This window comes from Ambystoma mexicanum, chromosome 7q (assembly GCF_040938575.1).
Source record: "Ambystoma mexicanum isolate Mex_15411 chromosome 7q, UKY_AmexF1_1, whole genome shotgun sequence".
Lineage (NCBI taxonomy): Eukaryota > Metazoa > Chordata > Amphibia > Caudata > Ambystomatidae > Ambystoma > Ambystoma mexicanum.
This window is the reverse complement of record NC_090941.1, coordinates 898,769,361-898,787,678: the sequence shown is the minus strand read 5'-3', so window position 1 is coordinate 898,787,678 and position 18,318 is coordinate 898,769,361. Positions and strand designations below refer to the sequence as shown.

General features: G+C 46.5%; 1 protein-coding gene across 1 annotated transcript in view; it reads left to right on the top strand.

The window, feature by feature from the left end:
- Positions 1–18,318, top strand: part of CCDC81 (coiled-coil domain containing 81) — a 794,710-nt gene that overhangs the window by 722,928 nt on the left and 53,464 nt on the right. Inside the window, exon 13 of the mRNA XM_069639737.1 lies at positions 11,319–11,548. Coding sequence (XP_069495838.1) covers positions 11,319–11,548 — 230 coding nt within the window. The remainder of the gene's footprint in view (positions 1–11,318; positions 11,549–18,318) is intronic.

Here is an 18,318-nt window from a genome sequence, read left to right as displayed (position 1 = left end):
CCTGCATGCTCCACTAGCGCATCTGCTAACATGTTCAGCTCCTCGTCCTTGAATCAGAGTTTGCGCAAGCGAGCAGTGCCTTTCTGGGTTGCTTTCAACATCTTCTCCAAGGTGTGTTGGGGGTTTAGCCTGAACAGGTCCAGTCTGTGGATGATGGCAATGGATTGTGTTTTCAAAGATGCCCGCTGGTGCATTTCCCATTCCGGCGCGATGACGTTACTTCCAGGGCCGGTAATAACAAACCTGTTAATACCACTGTGTTAATACCGGTACCGCTATTTGGGGGATGCCGATGGCGGAGGAGTTATCTGTGCATTTCATGATGCCGCTATCTGGGGGGTTGAGGGTCGTTACCGGCATGCCGGTACGGGCGTTTACTGGCATGCCGGTATGCACGTACTCGCACACTCGTGATCAGCTGCTGTTTGCGGGATCGAGGCTTCACAGACATGTTATTACCGGCATGCCGGTAAAGACGGATTTTTAGAGCCAATCTCGTAATGAAGCCCACTGTATTTCAGCGAAATGCCACTAAATACCAGATTCAAATCTAATGATAACTCTGCGTTGAATAGAACTGTGATAAATGAATGCGAATGATGAAAGATCATCAGAATCGGTATTAGAAGACTGTATATGAATTATGTGAAGTATTATCGAATATTGAACTTGTAGTAACATGCGTTATTGATTTGAATTGCTGACTTAATCAACTATTTCCTTACCCATCAATCTGATCTTTTGAATATGAAGATTTTCTCCAGATTTTTATAACTTTGATGAAGATGAAAGTGTGCAAAAGAAAAGGAAAACTTTTTTTTATTTGTGTATCCTCTTATACCAGCATCCTTTTTTTAACATGTTTTTATTTTATTTAACAAACAAACAAACAAATACAGACAAGTTTCACCATGGCATTCCAGTGATACAGGCATATATCAATTACAGCGTTTCCCCAGGGGGGTAGTCGTTCCTCCTTCGTTCCAACCTTACTGTAGATCCACCACCTCCCGCAAAAGTGTCAGCCTCCAAGACTGCATAATCCCCAGCGCATCAGTCCCTCCCTGTTCCGCATCAACTTTCCCCGTCACCTACTACCTCTAAGTCTCATCTTCACCCAGGCTGAACATATTCTGTACCAGGGCGTTCCATGCCTCGATTCCCACATTTCCTTCGTGCGCACCTTTCTGAAACACTTTATACCATACAGCAGACTCTGCTAGTGACCATCGCCTTAGATCCGCCCACCAGGCTTCTATTTTAGGGTCTAGACGATGTCCACATGCCAGCATCCTTATTGATAGGTTAATATTTGCCTGATAAACTGCCCTCGCCTCATTGTACAAGCACGCCATAGATGAGCTTAGATATACTCATGATATACTATTGAACCTGGGACCGTACAGCAGAATGTTTAGGGAAACAATTTTAAAAGCAACTGTTTCAATATCAAACTGCGCTCAAGCAAAGAAAAGTTGTTTTATGTATTTAAATGTGTTGATACATTTGGATGAGTTCATAACAAAGCAGTGTGAACAAATCGCATGTGATTACATTCTACAATGTTAAAACATATCATTTGTTGAAATACTGTGTATCAGGCTGCTAGACGATTATACTAGACAAAGATTTAAAAGAATAAATTGCTGACCGTCCTAAAATAGCACAGTAAATCACCGAACCCGCTTTCATATAATTCCTACAAGAGTAAACAACAAACATGTTCGAGCTTGCCACCTTTGGAAACAAGTGGTTTTAATAACTGCACAAAATGTGCTGCATGTCTATTAGCTGAAAACAAATGCTACCTTTCCTTCTTGTTAACTCAGCCCATGCTTCCATTCTGATGCGTCCATGTACCAAAATACACATTGGCAGTACAATTAGAAACCTGAAACGCAGTGTGTTCCTAGGCAAGTACAAGCGAGCAAAAAAAGTACCGAACATCTAGTAGTTCACTGTTCTCCTAAGAAACATGGGGAACATCCAATGCATGTCTTCTCTGGGTGATGGATTAAAAGACTGACTCACTACCACGTGGAAGAATTGGAAATCTAAAACTCTGTAAACTGAAGTTTTCGGGCCGGATTACAAGCATAATGGGAATGGGAAAGCATGCAGTATTTCGCAAATACTGCATGTTTACCGCCCTTGCAAATTATGAGATTCCTTTTGGGAACTCTTCAATTCCACCTGCCTTGGGGTGGAGTTCATGGAATAGGTAGAAATTACTGCACCAAAAGTTCCGACCTATACAAAAAGGTCGTAAATGCATGCCACCAAAGGTTCGAACCTTTGATGGCATGCATTTTAGGTAGGTAAAAAAAAAAAAGACTGGCGGTGCTGCGGGGGTGTCCCGCGCAACTCCCCGCTCACTACACTGTACAGTATAGTGAGCAGGGGTTGCGGGGGAAAACCCTGCAGCACACCAGAGGAAAAAAAACAGTGGCTGCGGGGGTGTCCCCTGCAACACCCCGATCACTATACTGCACTGTACAGTATAGTAAGCAGGGGTTGTGGGGGAAATCCCTGCTGCACACCTGAGAAAAAAAAAAGAAATAGACCCTGCGGCACTGGATCCCGATCACGGAAGTGAAAGGGAACTGGCGCTGCAGGGACAGAGCACGTCTTCAAAGGTAGGTAGGGTGTGCATGAGGGTGTGTTGGGGGTATGGGTTGGGGTGTGTTGTGGGTGTGGGTTTGTAGGGTTTTAAAATGTATGTTATTTCTCATGCAAACTTTTCCATCGCAGACTTTTTGTGACAGAAAATTCACTTAGATCCGGAGTTAATTACTTCCCAACAAAACCATTAATGGAGGTGCTACTGCCCAATGAAGATTCCCCCTGCTAATAGCGCAGGGAGCTCTTGATTCTATCAAAAACAAGGAGGCGAGCATTAAGCTTTCATCTTCTTTATTTTCTACTCTCCAGCAGTTTCAACAAATATAACTTTGTAAACTTTCAATTTAAATCTTTTCTTTTTTTTTCAAACAAACTTCAAATCCCATCAATCCTGTAGTCCCCTAGTCTCTGGCCATGTGACCTAGTCCTTCCCGTTCCTCTGTCCTTCCTCTTCTTTGACTGCTTGAACTGTCATTTCTCTTTAACTGCGGACCCAACTGCTGAACTTGTGCTGATCTTCCTGCTTTGTGCTGGCTTGATATCTCACATACGAACTTGCGAGTTTGCTCCAGGCGACCTGATCTGATTAGGGCTTTCAGCTGTTCTTTTGCTCATCCCCTAAAGTCAATAAGAAACAAAATTGTGTATGTTAGGGCGGGAATACACACCCTATTCTGGAAGAAATAGTCATGTTAATTATCAACAGTACTTCACATCGTTTATTTCATCATTGCATCCATTGTGTATTCAGGACGGGAATTTAATGCTCGCCTCCTTGTCTTTAATAGAATCAAGAGCTCCCTGCGCTATTAGCAGGGGGAATCTTCATTCTATGTCAAGACGGAGGCGAGCATTAAGCTTGTTCAAAGCTTCTTACTACTACTTCTGCCATTGCATTTATAGGTCGGTGGTAAAACGTTCTGAATGTCGTATCACTAGCCCAGTCTGCTGCTTTCATGATGTCTTGTAACGTTGCGCCTAGTCCTAGAGCTTTCGAGGCCATCGCTCCTCTAACTGAGTGTGCCCCGAATCTTGTCATGTCTATGCCTGCTAAGCTCATGATGTTTCTGACCCAACGTGATATGGTGGCTGTTGCTACTCCTCTGTGTGGCTTTCTGCACGCAAAATTAATAACTGCCGGTTTTAGTTCGGCTGTTTTATTTTCGTATTCCTTTATACATCCCACTACGCACCATTTCGGGTGCTCTTGCATGTATGGGTACGTGATAGTGCTAGAGTCCGTTTTAGCTCTTCTGGCTAAACTGAATGTCACGCCTTCCGGTCCGTACCTTCTCCTATTCACCTCTAACACTCTCACATCTGCTACTCTCCTGCATGACACCATGCATAATAGCATGGCCAGTTTTTTCGGACAGCTGTCCTAGGGACAAATACTTGTTATCGGGCCAGTCCGCAAAGAGTTTCAATACTACTGCTACGTCCCATAAAGATTCATATCTCGGCTGCGGTGGTTTCCTGAATCTTATTCCTCTTAGTAGCCATATTACTGCTACGTTTTCTCCCACCGGTGCGCCTTCCACGGGTAGGTGACCTGCTGAGATTGCAGAGCTCTATACCCCTATTGTTCTGCATGCCTTGCCGTCCTGGAGGAGTTCCGCTAGGAAATTCAAGATCTCAACTAGAGGGGCAGAAACGGGATGAATATTTCTCCTTCTGCACCACGTCGACCACTTATTCCAAGCTGCGTCGTAGCTCCTTCGAGTTCATGGAGCCCATGACTCGGCAATGAGGCTTGCAGCTTGTGACGAAATGCCCGGGAGATTCCAGCGTCTCCTGCTATCCTGCACGCCATCAATGGCAGTGTCCCCTTCACTCTCAGAGGGTGAGATGGCCCAGCTGGGTCCGCGAGGAGGCGTTCTCCTTGGGGCAAGATTCTCTGTAATCTACCAATAGTTCCATGAGTGCTGGGAACCATACTTGTGATTTCCAGATCGGAGCCACTACTATCAGGTTCGCTGCCTCTCTGCGTACCTTTGCTAGTACTCTGTTCATCATTATGAATGGGGGAAAAGCGTAAAGTGTCTGCTCCCTTCAATCTTGTAGGAAAGCATCCACTCCGGCTGCCGCTGGGTTCAATCTCCAACTGAAGAACCTCTCTTTCTGAGCGTTCAGCCTGGACGCAAACAGATCTGTGTATATAGGGCCCCAGATCTTTTCCAGTTTCTGAAAAATCATCCGGTCCAGCATCCAGTCGCTGGAGTCTGAGAGATGTCTGGAGTTCCAGTCCGCTACTACATTCAACGAACCAGGTAAGTAGTCGGCTACTACTGAGATCCCTGATTCTAGGCAGGAATGCCAGAAATCCTTGGCTATTTCCACCAGTAATTTGGATCTTGTTCCTCCTAAATGGTTGTTGTATTTGACTGCTGAAATGTTGTCCATTTTTAGCAGAATACAGGAGTTCACTTTCCCTTTCGTGAATGCCCTGATCGCAAAGGATCCGGCTAGTAACTCCAGGCAGTTTACGTGTAATTGGAGTTCCGATGCGCTCCATCTCCCTCCTGTCTGGAGATCCCCGCAACGGGCTCCCCAGCCTTCTCTGCTGGCATCTGACTCTATTATCAGGTCTGGGCGATCGCCGAAGATGGCTCTCCCGTTCCAGGCCTCCATGTTCGCTAACCACCATTCCAACTCTGTTGGTGGTAGTGTAGGCCTTGTTGAAGATGTCGTATCTTCAGTCTCTGAAAGGCTCTGTAGTGTAATGGCCCTGGGAAAATTGCTTGTATTGATGCTGCTAGTAAACCTACTACTCTCGCTATGGTGCGAAGTGATATGCTCATTTTGCTGAGACATGCCCTTATTTCTCTCTTCATGTCTCTGATCTTTTTGTTTGGGAGTTCCAATGTCGCCGACTTGGTGTTTATAACAAACCCCAGGAATTCTATCCTCCTCGCCGGAGACATCTCCGACTTCTCTCGGTTCACTAGGAAACCTAACAAGGTTAAGAGGTATACTACCCAGTCGTCTAGATATATAATCATGCAAGTTCCTTTTCCTCTGATTGCTGCGGCTACAGGCTTCATCACTTTCGTGAATGCCCATGGCGCCGAGGAGAGCCCGAATGGCATTGTTGCGAACTGCCATAATTGCCCGTCCCAGTCGAATGCTAGGAATAGACGGAAATCCCTCTGTACAGGAATCGTGAGATAAGCATCTTTCAAGTCTATCCTCGCCAGCCAGTCGTTCTGTCTGAGCGTATCCCTGAGATGGTGGATTCCTTCCATTTTGAAGTGGTTGTAGGCCACCCAGCTGTTCATGTGTGTTAGATTTATCACTAGTCTCACTTTGTCTTTTCGGTGAACCAGGAACATGTTGCTCACACATCTTGGCGGCGTTATGCATGGTTCGATCGCCCGTTTCTCTGCTAGGCTTCGCAATTCTGTGACTAGCAGCTCTTTCTCGGTCAGTGTCGTGACTATGGGGCGTGGTGCTTGATCCTGAACGGGAGTCTCTGTGAATTCTATACACATGCCTTTTACTGTTTGAAGGACCCAAGCGTCGCTGAAAAGCGAGCACCAGTTTTCCCAGACTATAGCTGTCTTCCCCCCTACTGGCGGATATGTAAAATTTCTCACTTGTGGGGAAGTTCTGTCCTCTTCCCTGTCCTCTGCCCCGTCTTCCTCTAGGGAAGCGGCCTCTTGGGGGAAAAAAGGTATCAGGCTGCCTGGATTCCCACTATTGGTTTCTGTTGTTCTGAGGCCTTCTAGATGCTTGGTATCGACCGGTCGAGCGGCCTCTGTAGCGACCGTTCCCGCCAAAAACTCTCCCAGGGAAAATCTTCTTCATCGAAGCCTGTGCTTTCTCCAGGGAGGTGTAGATCCCTATGAACCTCCCCATCTCCTTACCAAATGTCTCTCCGAACAACAGGCCCTGAGCTGCCTTGCCGGCTTCGTATGATGACAGATCTCCTAGTTTATGGTCAATTTTCAAAAGGAGGCCTCTCCTGCGCACCGATGAAATCGCGCAATTTGCGTTTCCTAGTATATATATGGCTCGTTGGGGCCAGTTCGCTAGGACTCCTGGGTCTACCTCCTCGCCTGTATCTCTGGCTCGCTCGGCTAGGTCCATTATCTTAGCTAGAGGACCTGCTAGGTCGAGGAGTTTTTCTTGGCAATTTCTCCAGGAGCGGTCTATGCCGTTCCGCGGGTCTCTGTTTGATTTGGAGACGAATGACAACATTTTAGGGTCCAATTCCGGGGCTTCTGTGACTTTGCCTGGCAGGTCTGGTCTTGGATATTCAGCCCTCAGTCTTTGTCTGACCTCTTTTTCGAGAGCTTTCCTCAATCTCTGCGTCATGTATTTTGCCACTCTCGGCGATGGTACCCACTCCGAGGATCTCGGGTTTCTGATCTCTTCCGGTTGGAACATATCTGCCGTTTCATCTTCTTCTAAGTGGTGGAGTTTTCGTTACCTTTTCTTAGGCGGAGGTTGGCTCCCCTCATTATCTGCATCCGCTTGAATGGATGTGGGGGATATCGGCAGTTCCTCGTCTGGGAAGCCTTCTGGGGGTTCCTCCTCTGTACAACCCATATTGTCATCCCCTGGGTAGGGGGTCCGGAGGCTCGGCACCTGAGAATCTTTCATGAACGCTTCCTTTAGTCTGAGGAACACGTCCGTAGCCTCTGGGGCTCCTGTACCCGCCCCTGTCAGTTGGCCCGGGGGGTCAGAAGAGTCGTTGCTCTTCTGGGCCTTGTTACACCCCTTAGGGTCGTTAAACGTTGCCCTTGTGGACGCGCTTTCTTCCTGCTGGGTGCGTTCTTCCTTCTGGCTCAGGAATAGCTCTATGGTATCTAGCCTTTCTTGTAAAGGCCGCACTCCTTGGGCCACTGCCTCTGTCAGTGAATCTCCCAGCACTTCTTTGAAGCTATAGGCTAGGTCTTCTTGGTAGACTGCCTCCTGCTCCTCTTCTCTCCACTCGAAGTTTGACATTGTGCTGGCCGGTGCCTGAATCAATACCTGTCTAGGTGTAGTGGTGCGTCCACTGATTCACTTTGCTTGAGGCTGCACCTTCCTTATAGAGCACGTATGTTTGCAGGATATATCTTTCATATTCCGACTGGTAATACTCTCTAATCGTGTGTTCCGCTGTCTAAAGCCCCGCCCCCACGCAGGAGGGGTTCGTTGCTAAGCGCGCTGTGCCTCCTATTGGCCTATTCGCTGCACGTGACCAACTTCGTGAGAGTTGGGGGTTGTTCCTCTGCTCGGCCCGCAGGAAGTTTCCTGCCTGTTTAGAGCTCCACCCTTCCAAGAGTGGGGCTGCGTACTCGCGCTCTGCTAGAGGGTTCGGCAGGTCCCTGGGAGCTAAGATAAATTGGTACTTATCTCGTGGAGAGCAGGAAAAGAAGAGGAAGGACAGAGGAACAGGAAGGACTAGGTCACATGGCCAGAGACTAGGGGACTACAGGATTGATGGGATTTGAAGTTTGTTTGAATAAAAAAAAAATAGATTTAAATTGAAAGTTTACTAAGTTATATTTGTTGAAACTGCTGGAGAGTAGAAAATAAAGAAGATGAAAGCTTAATGCTCGCCTCCGTCTTGACATAGAATGTGGTAATCCTGCATGCAGTAATATGTAATTTCTCCATGGAGGCCTTGGGACTACAAAATGTGGAATAATGAAGGGTGTTTATTACTCAGAATCATGTGGACCCTTCAAGTTACAGCTTGCGTTAATGGTAATACCGTTTGGCGGTTCTTCCGGACACACTGCCTACTCAGGGAATTCACTGTATGAACAGTTGCACTCTCTGCGAATGCACAGAAATTACACTGAGCCTTTTACTGCTGAGCAATGGAGTGTTTCTGGAGTAAATACCACTAATCTCGTAATCAGGTCCATTTGTACATTACAATGTTTATTCGTTTATTTTTATATGTTGGTTTAAGAGATATCCTAAATATAAATAGTGCAAATGTACATTTCACCCAATGCATGGTTGCACCATTTTTGCTAGCTCATGATTTTAATTGGATTTTATACAAAAATGTAAAGAGTATTGATTTTTGCGTTAAATTAGTTTTCAATATAAACTATTAACAGGGGCACAGATCAGATTTTCAGGTGGGATTATTTGAACCCCTACTTTTAGAAGTTGGGAGTAAAGTTATTTTTCAAGGACGTGTTTGTCTATTGAGTTTATTCTTTTACAAGTAAAAACGAAATAGAATACTTTTAATACAACAAGGCTGAATTATATGGTGTGAGCTTAAAATGCTAGTACATTAACCCAGACTCCATTGCAAAACATTGTTATAATAAAATACAAAAATAAAAAAACAATGATGTGGGAGGAACGTGCATTAAGGACAACATCTATAAAATATTATCCTCAGATTATGCAGAGTGTAGGAATGGAATTTCAGATGTTTAGAATTCATCAGAGGTATGAGATTGATTCTAACCTGCTTCCTTACGAACAAAGGACCTCTTGTGTGGTGACTGGAAAATGGAATACCAAGCAAGAATATGTATGTGTAACCATTTCAAATACTTGTTCACCTGTATGCCCACTGCTGCTGGGATGAGATTTAGGTCTGCTGCAAAAGTATCCATTGAATCTGTTAATCCCCAATACCTCCCCCGACATGCAGCACATTGATTTTAGTTGAATCACTTATTAATTTCATTCTTTTGTCCATCAAGTTCAAGTTTTGCTTATTGAAAATTTAGCTTGCGTTCTGAGAGCTATATCGAACTTCGGACAATGTACAACAATTATTTTGGCATTTACACACTATCCCCTGTAAATAGATTTAACACGTATTCCTTCACTGCATTCTAGGTGCCAGAAATGTGGATTTCAGTGCATACCTTCTTTTAGCACTATTGTTGATTGTTACAGTTGGCTCCCATAACTCCCAGACTCCGAAGGGGGCTCAAGAGTTTTTATTCCGAAATTGGCACAAGGGCTTCCCTAATTCGATCTCCCATGCTTCCCTAACCCCACACAATTAGTGATATGTAACCCCTGCTATCTAAAAGCTGCTACAGGCGAGGACCTAAAGGTAAAAGCCTCATGTATCTTGCCCCCTGCAGGGTTCTTCTAAAGGGTCCCTAAACTAACACTCCCCTGGTTTGCTCAATAGGAATTAAGCGTTTCTTGTTCCAGTAACAGACACCTAGACCGTTCCCTCATGCACACTCTCGGTCTTTCTCTGTTCCCTGATCACACTACTCCTTCCGCCTCACCTTCTACTCTACACTCGCTTGCCCCTCTCCCTTTCACTCACACCTTCCTGTCTTCTTCCTCTCCTCTCTCTTCCCTTCTGTCTCTCCAATGCCCCCACCCCCTTGACAGCTCTTCCCTGACCTCTCTCCTCTCCTCTCTCCACTCTCTTTTCTCACTCAACTTTTCTGTTCACACAATCCCCTAACTGCATATTTGTCCCACACCCTCTATCTCTTCCAACGACCCCATTCCTGCTTCATGCTGCCCCAACCTCTACTCCCACTACCACCTTGCACTCCCTCCACACCCTCCTAGCATACACTATCTTTATCACTCTCACTCCAATTGATTCCCGCTACACTTATCTCTCTGTCTTCCTTTCACCCTCGCCTTTTAGGTATTTCCTCAACAAACTACACTAATCTCAACTGGTACAAATCTCTCTCGCAACCAATACCTCACCTGCACTCTACACCAACTGTACCACCAACCCTTCAGCACTCTCTTCACATTCTGTCCTCTGCCTGGTCTCTCGGTCCTCCTCAATGCTTCCCGAACTCAGCCCTACAACCCACACTCTCTCTTTCATTCACTCTTATATTATAATGTTATTTTCCTGTTCCAACCCCCTTGCATTGGTTCCAACTTTCACCTAACTCTGTGCGCCAATATGAGGGTATTTGTTCCCAATGGGCTGTGTTAAACACGTGCAACGCTAATAAAAAGAAAACGTAGCCCTGTCCCCTTTTTAGTTACCATTTACATGGGAGCGGCCATATGCTCAGCCTACTCATTTTCCTTATGGTTTTCTTCAAGTGCTGGTGGGTTTTGCTTATAATTCGGTTGGGGTGGGGGGTATCTCCTTTTCTCTCCTGCTCCCCTGCAGTCCCTTCTCTTGCTCATTTAATTTACCATTGCCCCCCCCCTACCCCCCTGATCTCTGGTCAGAAACAGTGCTGGGAGGCACTGTGTGGCAGAGGGTGGTAGCTACATTAACCTTCAAGGCAAATGAGAGGGTTTCAGGGGCAACCCCCCAACTCCCACACCCCATCTCGGGTCAGTGCTGGCTCTAGTTTTCGCCGTGGCAGGCTCCCTGCCCTGGTCCAGTCTCAGACCCTGTCACATGATGCTGCTTTATATAAGTAGAACACGTAATTGATAGATTGAAAATAATGATGGCAAAGTGCCCAAAATCAAGTGCATTCAATTAGAAAAGTGCCACGGATGATTTGAAAGTAATGGTTATATAATAGTAGCTTCACAACTTTTGAGAAGGTTAAGATCATAGCCTTTAAAAGCATTTGCAAGTCTGTAAGAGACACAGTCCATTATAATCATGTGCACGCTTGCTTGGTAGACTTAGACATATAGACTAAACATGAGCAGTATAACTTACCTGGTGCAATGTTTTCCAACTGAAGGGTTAATTGAGAATATATGCCTTGCCTAGAGCCCAATGCGTCTCCTTCTAGTTGTACAGTAAAATCTATATGCCGTTCTTGCAGGTAAAGCTGAAGTATTCTCTCAAGCCGGCGCCCCCTGAGCCCTGTAGCACAGATCCACTGTTCGGGACTTGTGATATGACCAATGGCAAGCTGGCAGAGAGAAGGAGGCAAGCAGAAGTAGTATACAAGGAGCAGTTCAAGACCGCAGAAGATCGAAAGAGGATGATCATCCTCAATGCTCTGCTGAAGCAGAGGAAAGAAGCAGAAATGTTACAAAAGTTAAAACATGAGTGAGTAGAATGTTCACTTGATTTTTTTATATATTCTATTTGGACCACACATGATCACATATGTTAGCTATAATAGAGCATGGAAAGCACCCAGTCGTTTTGAGTCTGTACTATTTCTAAAACAAGGTCAAAAAGAATCCTTATTATGATAATAATAATAATAATTTGGCATTTATATAGCGCTACGAACCCTTAGGTATCTGAGCGCTGCTTATTATTATCCACGGTGTGTGGTGCTCATTTTTATCGACCTCGGAAGGATGAAACGCTGAGTTTGGCGCTGCCGGAGGCTCTGCACTGATGTCAAAGCGAGCGCTCTACTCGCTGTGCCACTTGACCGGCACGGTCATTAGTTTTAAAACCTATTTGACTGGCTAGGTGAACACTGCCACATTTCCATGAGACTGGCCGCTGTTCATGGTGGCTCCATCACCTTGATGATCTTGGTGTCACCTTTGAGAGAGACCTGACCTTTGAGCCACCAAGTAAACACGGTCCAAAATGAAGCCTTCTTCCACCTGCAGTCCATGATTGGGACCCTCCGTTTTTGCATCTTTCCCCACACAATCGCATTGTTCTTATTAGACGTGAGGCTGAACTACTGCAATGTGATCTAGACTCTGTACTAGCCATGTTGCCACACAAACGCCAGAGAGCCTAGAACTGTGCAGTGTACCTTTTCTGTGACTTTAGGCTTTTCAAAGACATTTACACTGCGATTCAAACGTGTGTACGGGTTGCTCATGCATTTATGTGAAAACTTCAAGGCCCGCTTGCTTGTGCTTGTTAACCAAACTTAAGACCAACATTTTGGGAAAGGTTCCCATGTCCATTGAAAAGATGGAGGTTACAGGCATAGAGAGGATTTCGAGATGAGTTGGAGAGAGGTGGCAGTAGGGAGAACAGAGGTGGGGGTGTAAAAGATGTTCAGGAGGAGGTGGCATGAGGCATTGAGGAGGCAGGAGTAGAGTGTGGAGAGAACATCAAGGAGGAAGAAATGGAGTGTGGAGAGAATATGTTTTTAGTTATTTATGTTTGTCAAAGTTTATACAAACTTTTCATACAACACAACATCCATTGCAATAATACATTAAGAATACAGTCAATACACATATCATGAACAAATATCAACAATAAAATCAAAATTGGGTGAAAATCCTTCTTAAAAACTCAATAGCTGCAATACATAAAGAAATCTCAGAACAATTTAAAATTCTTAACCAGAAAGCTTCACAATCAATACATTTATCAAAAACCTTTCTATGAGTGTCTGATAAAAAAGTGCATTCAATAAAGAGGTGTTTTCGATTTTCTACATCAGAATTACAATGAAGGCACACACTCATTTGTCGGTGTGCCGTTTCTAGCACCAGTAGCATATCTTGTTGGATACAGATTCAGCTTAAATCTTAAAATAACATTTCTAAAAGCCCACAATGGGTGCTTCCACAAATATGGCGAAATCGCATTAAAACGCTTCATATTCCATCTGAAGTGCTCAAAAATACAGTAAGTCGCTAATAGCTCTCTTGTCCAGATCCAGTCTAATTAAAATACTTTCTTTTTTGTACGACCCGGACAAAAGCATATTTCGAAGGGATTGTGTCCTCCGACGTATTCCTTATTTTAGATATCTCCTTCCAGCTCTGCTGGCCTCGGAAAATTTTTCTCTAGAGGGCGCTGCGCGTCGACGTCCGCTGAGTCGATGTCCCTCGATAGCCGCCGTATCTACGTCGACGTCATCCTGCCTATAAAGGCCACGCGCAGCGTCCGTTGCTCAGTTCCGTTTTTCCGCGCTTACTCAGTGCCTCGGAATACCGTTGCTCAGTTTTGTCAATTTAATCCTATTTACCTCGAGATATTCGATCCGTACTCGATGGCTTCCTCGTCGGAACCGACAACTCCTCGGTCCGGCTTCAAAAAATGCCGAGATTGTGGGAAAAAGATGTCGCTGACTGACCCTCACAGAGTTTGTCTGTGGTGTTCGGGAGCTGAACACCAGTGTTCGGAGTGCGAGGACTGTATGTCCATGACAGCTAAGGCCCTGAAGGAGCGTAGGGGGAAGCTGGAGAAAGGTAAGACTTTAAAAGCTTCTTCTTCTTCGACGAAGTCGAGACATTCGTCTCCTCGTCACCATTCGCGCTTCAGGTCTCGGAGTGGGTCCCATCACTCCTCGAGATCGAAGCACTCGAAGAGGAGACGTCGAAGATCCCCTTCTCCGTCCTCCTCTTCCTCAGTTTCTCCAAAGAGAATCCCTTGCCCCACGAAACATAGTTCCCGGGCTGAATGGGAGGAATTCCGCAAAAATATGATGAGCGTCTTTGAGAAAGCGGCCTCGACCCCCTCGAAGACTGCCGAGAGCGATGTTCTGGTCGAAAGACCCGAAGGTCAAAAACGCCGCGAGTCGCAGTACCCGGCGAAGGAAGCTTCTCGAGCGTGTCTCGAACCCTCGAGTAAAGCTATGACCTCAAAACATTCTTCGAAGGTTCCGACGACACCATCGACGAAGGTTCCGTCGTCGCCGAGGTCGGTGTCTTCGACGCCGTTGTCGAAAGGACCTTTGACACACGGGTCTGTCGACTCAACGCCATCTTCGACAACAGCATCGACGCCAAGGAAAGTCACGGTTATGACGCACCCAGTGGCTATCCCCAGGTCCTCGATGACGATGGCGTCGAGATTGTCGACTTCCTCGAGCAGAATCCCAATTCTGTCGAGGTCCTCGAGGCCTCCACATTTGTTTTCGACGCCACGCCCGAAGCTTTCGACAAGTTTGGCACCCTCTGCCTTGGAGATGGGGTTTACACCCTATGTAAGTTCAGAACAATTGAGAATTATGTCCTCAATTTTGGAAGAGGGTGAACTATCTGAACAGGAAGACACATTTGAGTTGCAGGGACCTGCAACCCCAGTTAGAGAGGAGTTATCCTCAGAAGAACGCAGGTTAAAGGATCTTCATGATTCCTTACATGAGGCAAGTGGGTTAGACACTTCCCCTGCGGTGGAGTTTGCTAGGCCAAACCCGGGGGAGCATGCTGAAACCCCCTATACAGCCTTAATGGCCAGGATCACAGAATTTATGGGGTGGTCTACACCTTCACAGGCTTTCCAACAAGATGACCTCACGGATATTCTTGACAAAGGTCCACAGGAGGATCCTGTAGTGCCCTTTCATAAAGCTCTTCAGAGGAAGATTATGACGAACTGGGAAACCCCAGATGTCGTCCCGGCAGTAAATAAAAAACTGTCTACAAAATACAGGGTATCTTCTGCAGACCCGGAGTTTTTGTCAAAACACCCATCCCCAGAAAGTCTGGTGGTACAGGCAGCATCTTCTACTGACGTCAAGACTGCTTACCCCACCGTCCCACAGGACAGGGACGATAAGAAATATGATGCTATGGCAAAGAAAGTTTTTTCGGCATGTAGCATGGCGTTAAAATCTGTTAATGCTACTTGCACCCTTGCTAGATTCGGCCATACACTTTGGGAGTGTGCTTCTACAGCGACTGACTGCATCCTGGAGGGAGAAGAAAGGGAGGCGTTCCTAAATATCATACAGGACGGTAAAGACGCTATGTGCGAATCCCTCCAGACGGGCATTGATTCGGCTGACAGTATCAGCAGAGCAATGGCGGCAAGTACAACAACCAGGAGATTTGCTTGGTTGAGAAAGTCTGGTTTTGCCCCAGATGTGCAAGCCAGGCTCTTGAGCATGCCATTCGATGGCTCTTCTTTGTTCGGGAAAAAGGCGGATGACAGTTTAGAGAAACTGCAAACATCAAAGGCAGCAGCAAAATCCCTAGGCGCTGCTATCCGTCAGACACCTTTTCGTCCCACAGGAACCTCTGCGAGGGGCAAGTCCTTTCGCTTCTACTCCGCATTCGGAAGAGGTAGAGGACGACCGGCTCAAAGGGGACAAAGAAGAACTACCCGAGGTGGAAGGTGTAGATATTCAAAAGCCGCAGCAACATCAGGTTCCTCTTTACCATCAGCATCTGCATCAGCCGCCCCAAAACCACTCTGAGGACTTCCCTCACAGGACACCTGTAGGAGGCAGGTTAACTCAACATCTGGCGGAATGGCAGGCTATCATGTCAGATGCTTGGGCATTGGAAACAGTTGCCCAAGGTTACTGCCTGCCTCTCCTACGCATACCTTAGAGTCATCCACCGGGGATGAGCTCTCAGAAAGCTCCAGATCCGCTCCTCTTGCAGGAAATTTTGGACCTGCTAGAGAAAGGTGCCATAGAACCGGTACCTGTAGCGGAGAGGAACAAGGGCTGGTACTCCCCTTACTTTCTCATTCCAAAGAAAGACGGAGGACTGAGACCCATCTTGGATTTGCGAGAATTGAACAAATTCCTCAGGAAAGACAAATTCAAGATGGTAACTCTTTCTCAGATCCTTCAGGCCCTTCAGTTCCAGGACTGGTTGGTATCTCTGGACCTTCAGGACGCTTATTTCCATGTGCCTATCCATCTCAAACACAGGAAATACCTGAGGTTCGCAATTGGCAACTCTCATTATCAATTTCGAGTGCTGCCATTCGGGCTGACCTCCGCCCGAGGGTCTTCACCAAGTTAATGTTGGTATTGGCGGCATGTCTAAGGAGGGAAGGGATTCACGTCTACCCCTACCTGGATGATTGGTTGATCAGGGCTGTATCTTCGGAACAAGCTCAGATCCAGATAAATCACGTTTGCCACTCCCTTCACAGACTGGGCTTCTCCCTCAATTTAAAGAAGTCACAAATGATACCATCGCAGAGACTCCAGTTCATCGGAGCAATCCTGGACACTTCCTTGGGAAAAGCCTCGCCACCAGAGGTGAGGGCTCAAGATATTCCACAGATGGTTACCAAGTTCCAAGATGCCCAACGTCTCCCAGCCTTTGACTTTTTGAGGTTGCTAGGCCTCATGGCATCCTGCATTTTCCTAGTGCCAGAGGCTCGCCTGAGAATGAGATCCCTCCAGTTGGCACTGAGGACTCAGTGGTCACAATTCTCAGGAAGAATGACAGATCTTCTTCAGGTTCCCGACAGGGTGGCTCGAGACCTTCAGTGGTGGGCCTGTCAGGAGAACATTCTGAAAGGAGAACAGTTTTGGCAACCCTGGCCGGAGATAACAGTAGTCACGGATGCCTCACTCACTGGGTGGGGAGCCCACGCCAACGACTTGACCATCAGCGGTCGTTGGTCTCCATCGGAGTCCAGACTACATATCAACCTGTTAGACCTGAGGGCCATCAGACTTGCGCTGAAGGCGTTCCTGCCAGCTGTACAAGGGAAAAATGTCCTGATAATGACGGACAACACAGTGGCCATGCATTACCTCAACAAAAGAGGAGGCGTAGGATCACTACCCCTGTGCAGAGAGGCGATGCAGCTCTGGTTTTGGGCAATCCAAGAAGGAATCTCTCTATCGGCAGTTCACCTAGCCGGAGAGAAGAACTTCACAGCGGACGCTCTGAGCAGGCAGAGCACAGTCTCCCACGAGTGGGAACTAGCTCAGGAAGTCCTTCAAGAGATCTTCGCCCTTTGGGGAACACCTCTGGTGGATCTGTTTGCCACCAGTGTCAACAGGAAGTGCGATCTGTTCTGCTCAAGGGAATTTCCCCCGAGAGGAGCTCTGGGAGACACGTTCATAGTGGACTGGGAGTTTCCGCTTCTGTACGCGTTCCCACCGGTCCCTGTCATTCCTCAAATGATCAGGAGGTTGAGAAGATTCCGGAAAACCATGATCCTAATTGCTCCAGGAGAACGTGGTACCCGGACCTTCTAGACTTGTCCATCTGCCCTCCAATTCGACTTCCACTCAGAGAGAACCTACTCTCACAGAAGGGAGGTCAGGTTCTCCATCCAGACATCAAAATCCTCAACCTTCACGCTTGGCTTCTGAAAGGCTGAGGTACAAGGATTGGGACCTCCCTGATGATGTTATGGAGGTGTTGCTTTCGGCAAGGAGGCCAGCAACAAAGTCTTTATACCGCTGCCGTTGGAACAGATTTTGCAGCTGGTGTATAGAAAAGAATATCGACCCCTTTTCATGTGGTACACCAATGGTTTTGTCCTTCCTACTCTATTTAGCGAATTCAGGCCTTCAAGTTGGCACCATTAAGGGCTATCTCGCAGCACTATCCATCTTTAAGCGCACTGCGGAAGAACCATCCTATTTCAAGTTACCCTTTGTAATACAGTTTCTAAAGGGGTTAACCAATGTTTATCCCCCAAGACCATTCCAGGTTCCCCTATGGGATTTAAACTTAGTCCTAACTTTCCTGATGGGCACACCTTTCGAACCACTCCATTCTTGTTCGTTAAGATTTCTTACCCTTAAAACTGTTTTATTAATAGCACTTACATCTGCTAGAAGGGTGAGCGAGTTACAAGCTCTTTCTTGTAAACCCCCTCATACAATCTTTCAGAAAGACAAAGTTGTCCTGCAGGTGAAGCCTAATTTCCTCCCAAAGGTGGTTTCTGAATTCCATATCACTCAGAAGATTACCCTGCCATCTTTCTATCCTCCTCCTCATCCGGGGAAAGAGGAAGAGAGGTTACACAGGCTGGACCCTAGAAGGGCTTCAAGTTTTTACATCAGTAGACTGGCCAGGATAAGACAAGCAGAACAGCTGTCTTAGGCTACACAGGTCACAAGCTGGGGTTACCAATAACTAAACAGACCATTTCCAGATGGATCATTCTAGCCATTTTGGAATGTTATAAACTGGCAGGAAAAGAGCCCCCTCAAAACCTTAGGGCTCATTCGACCA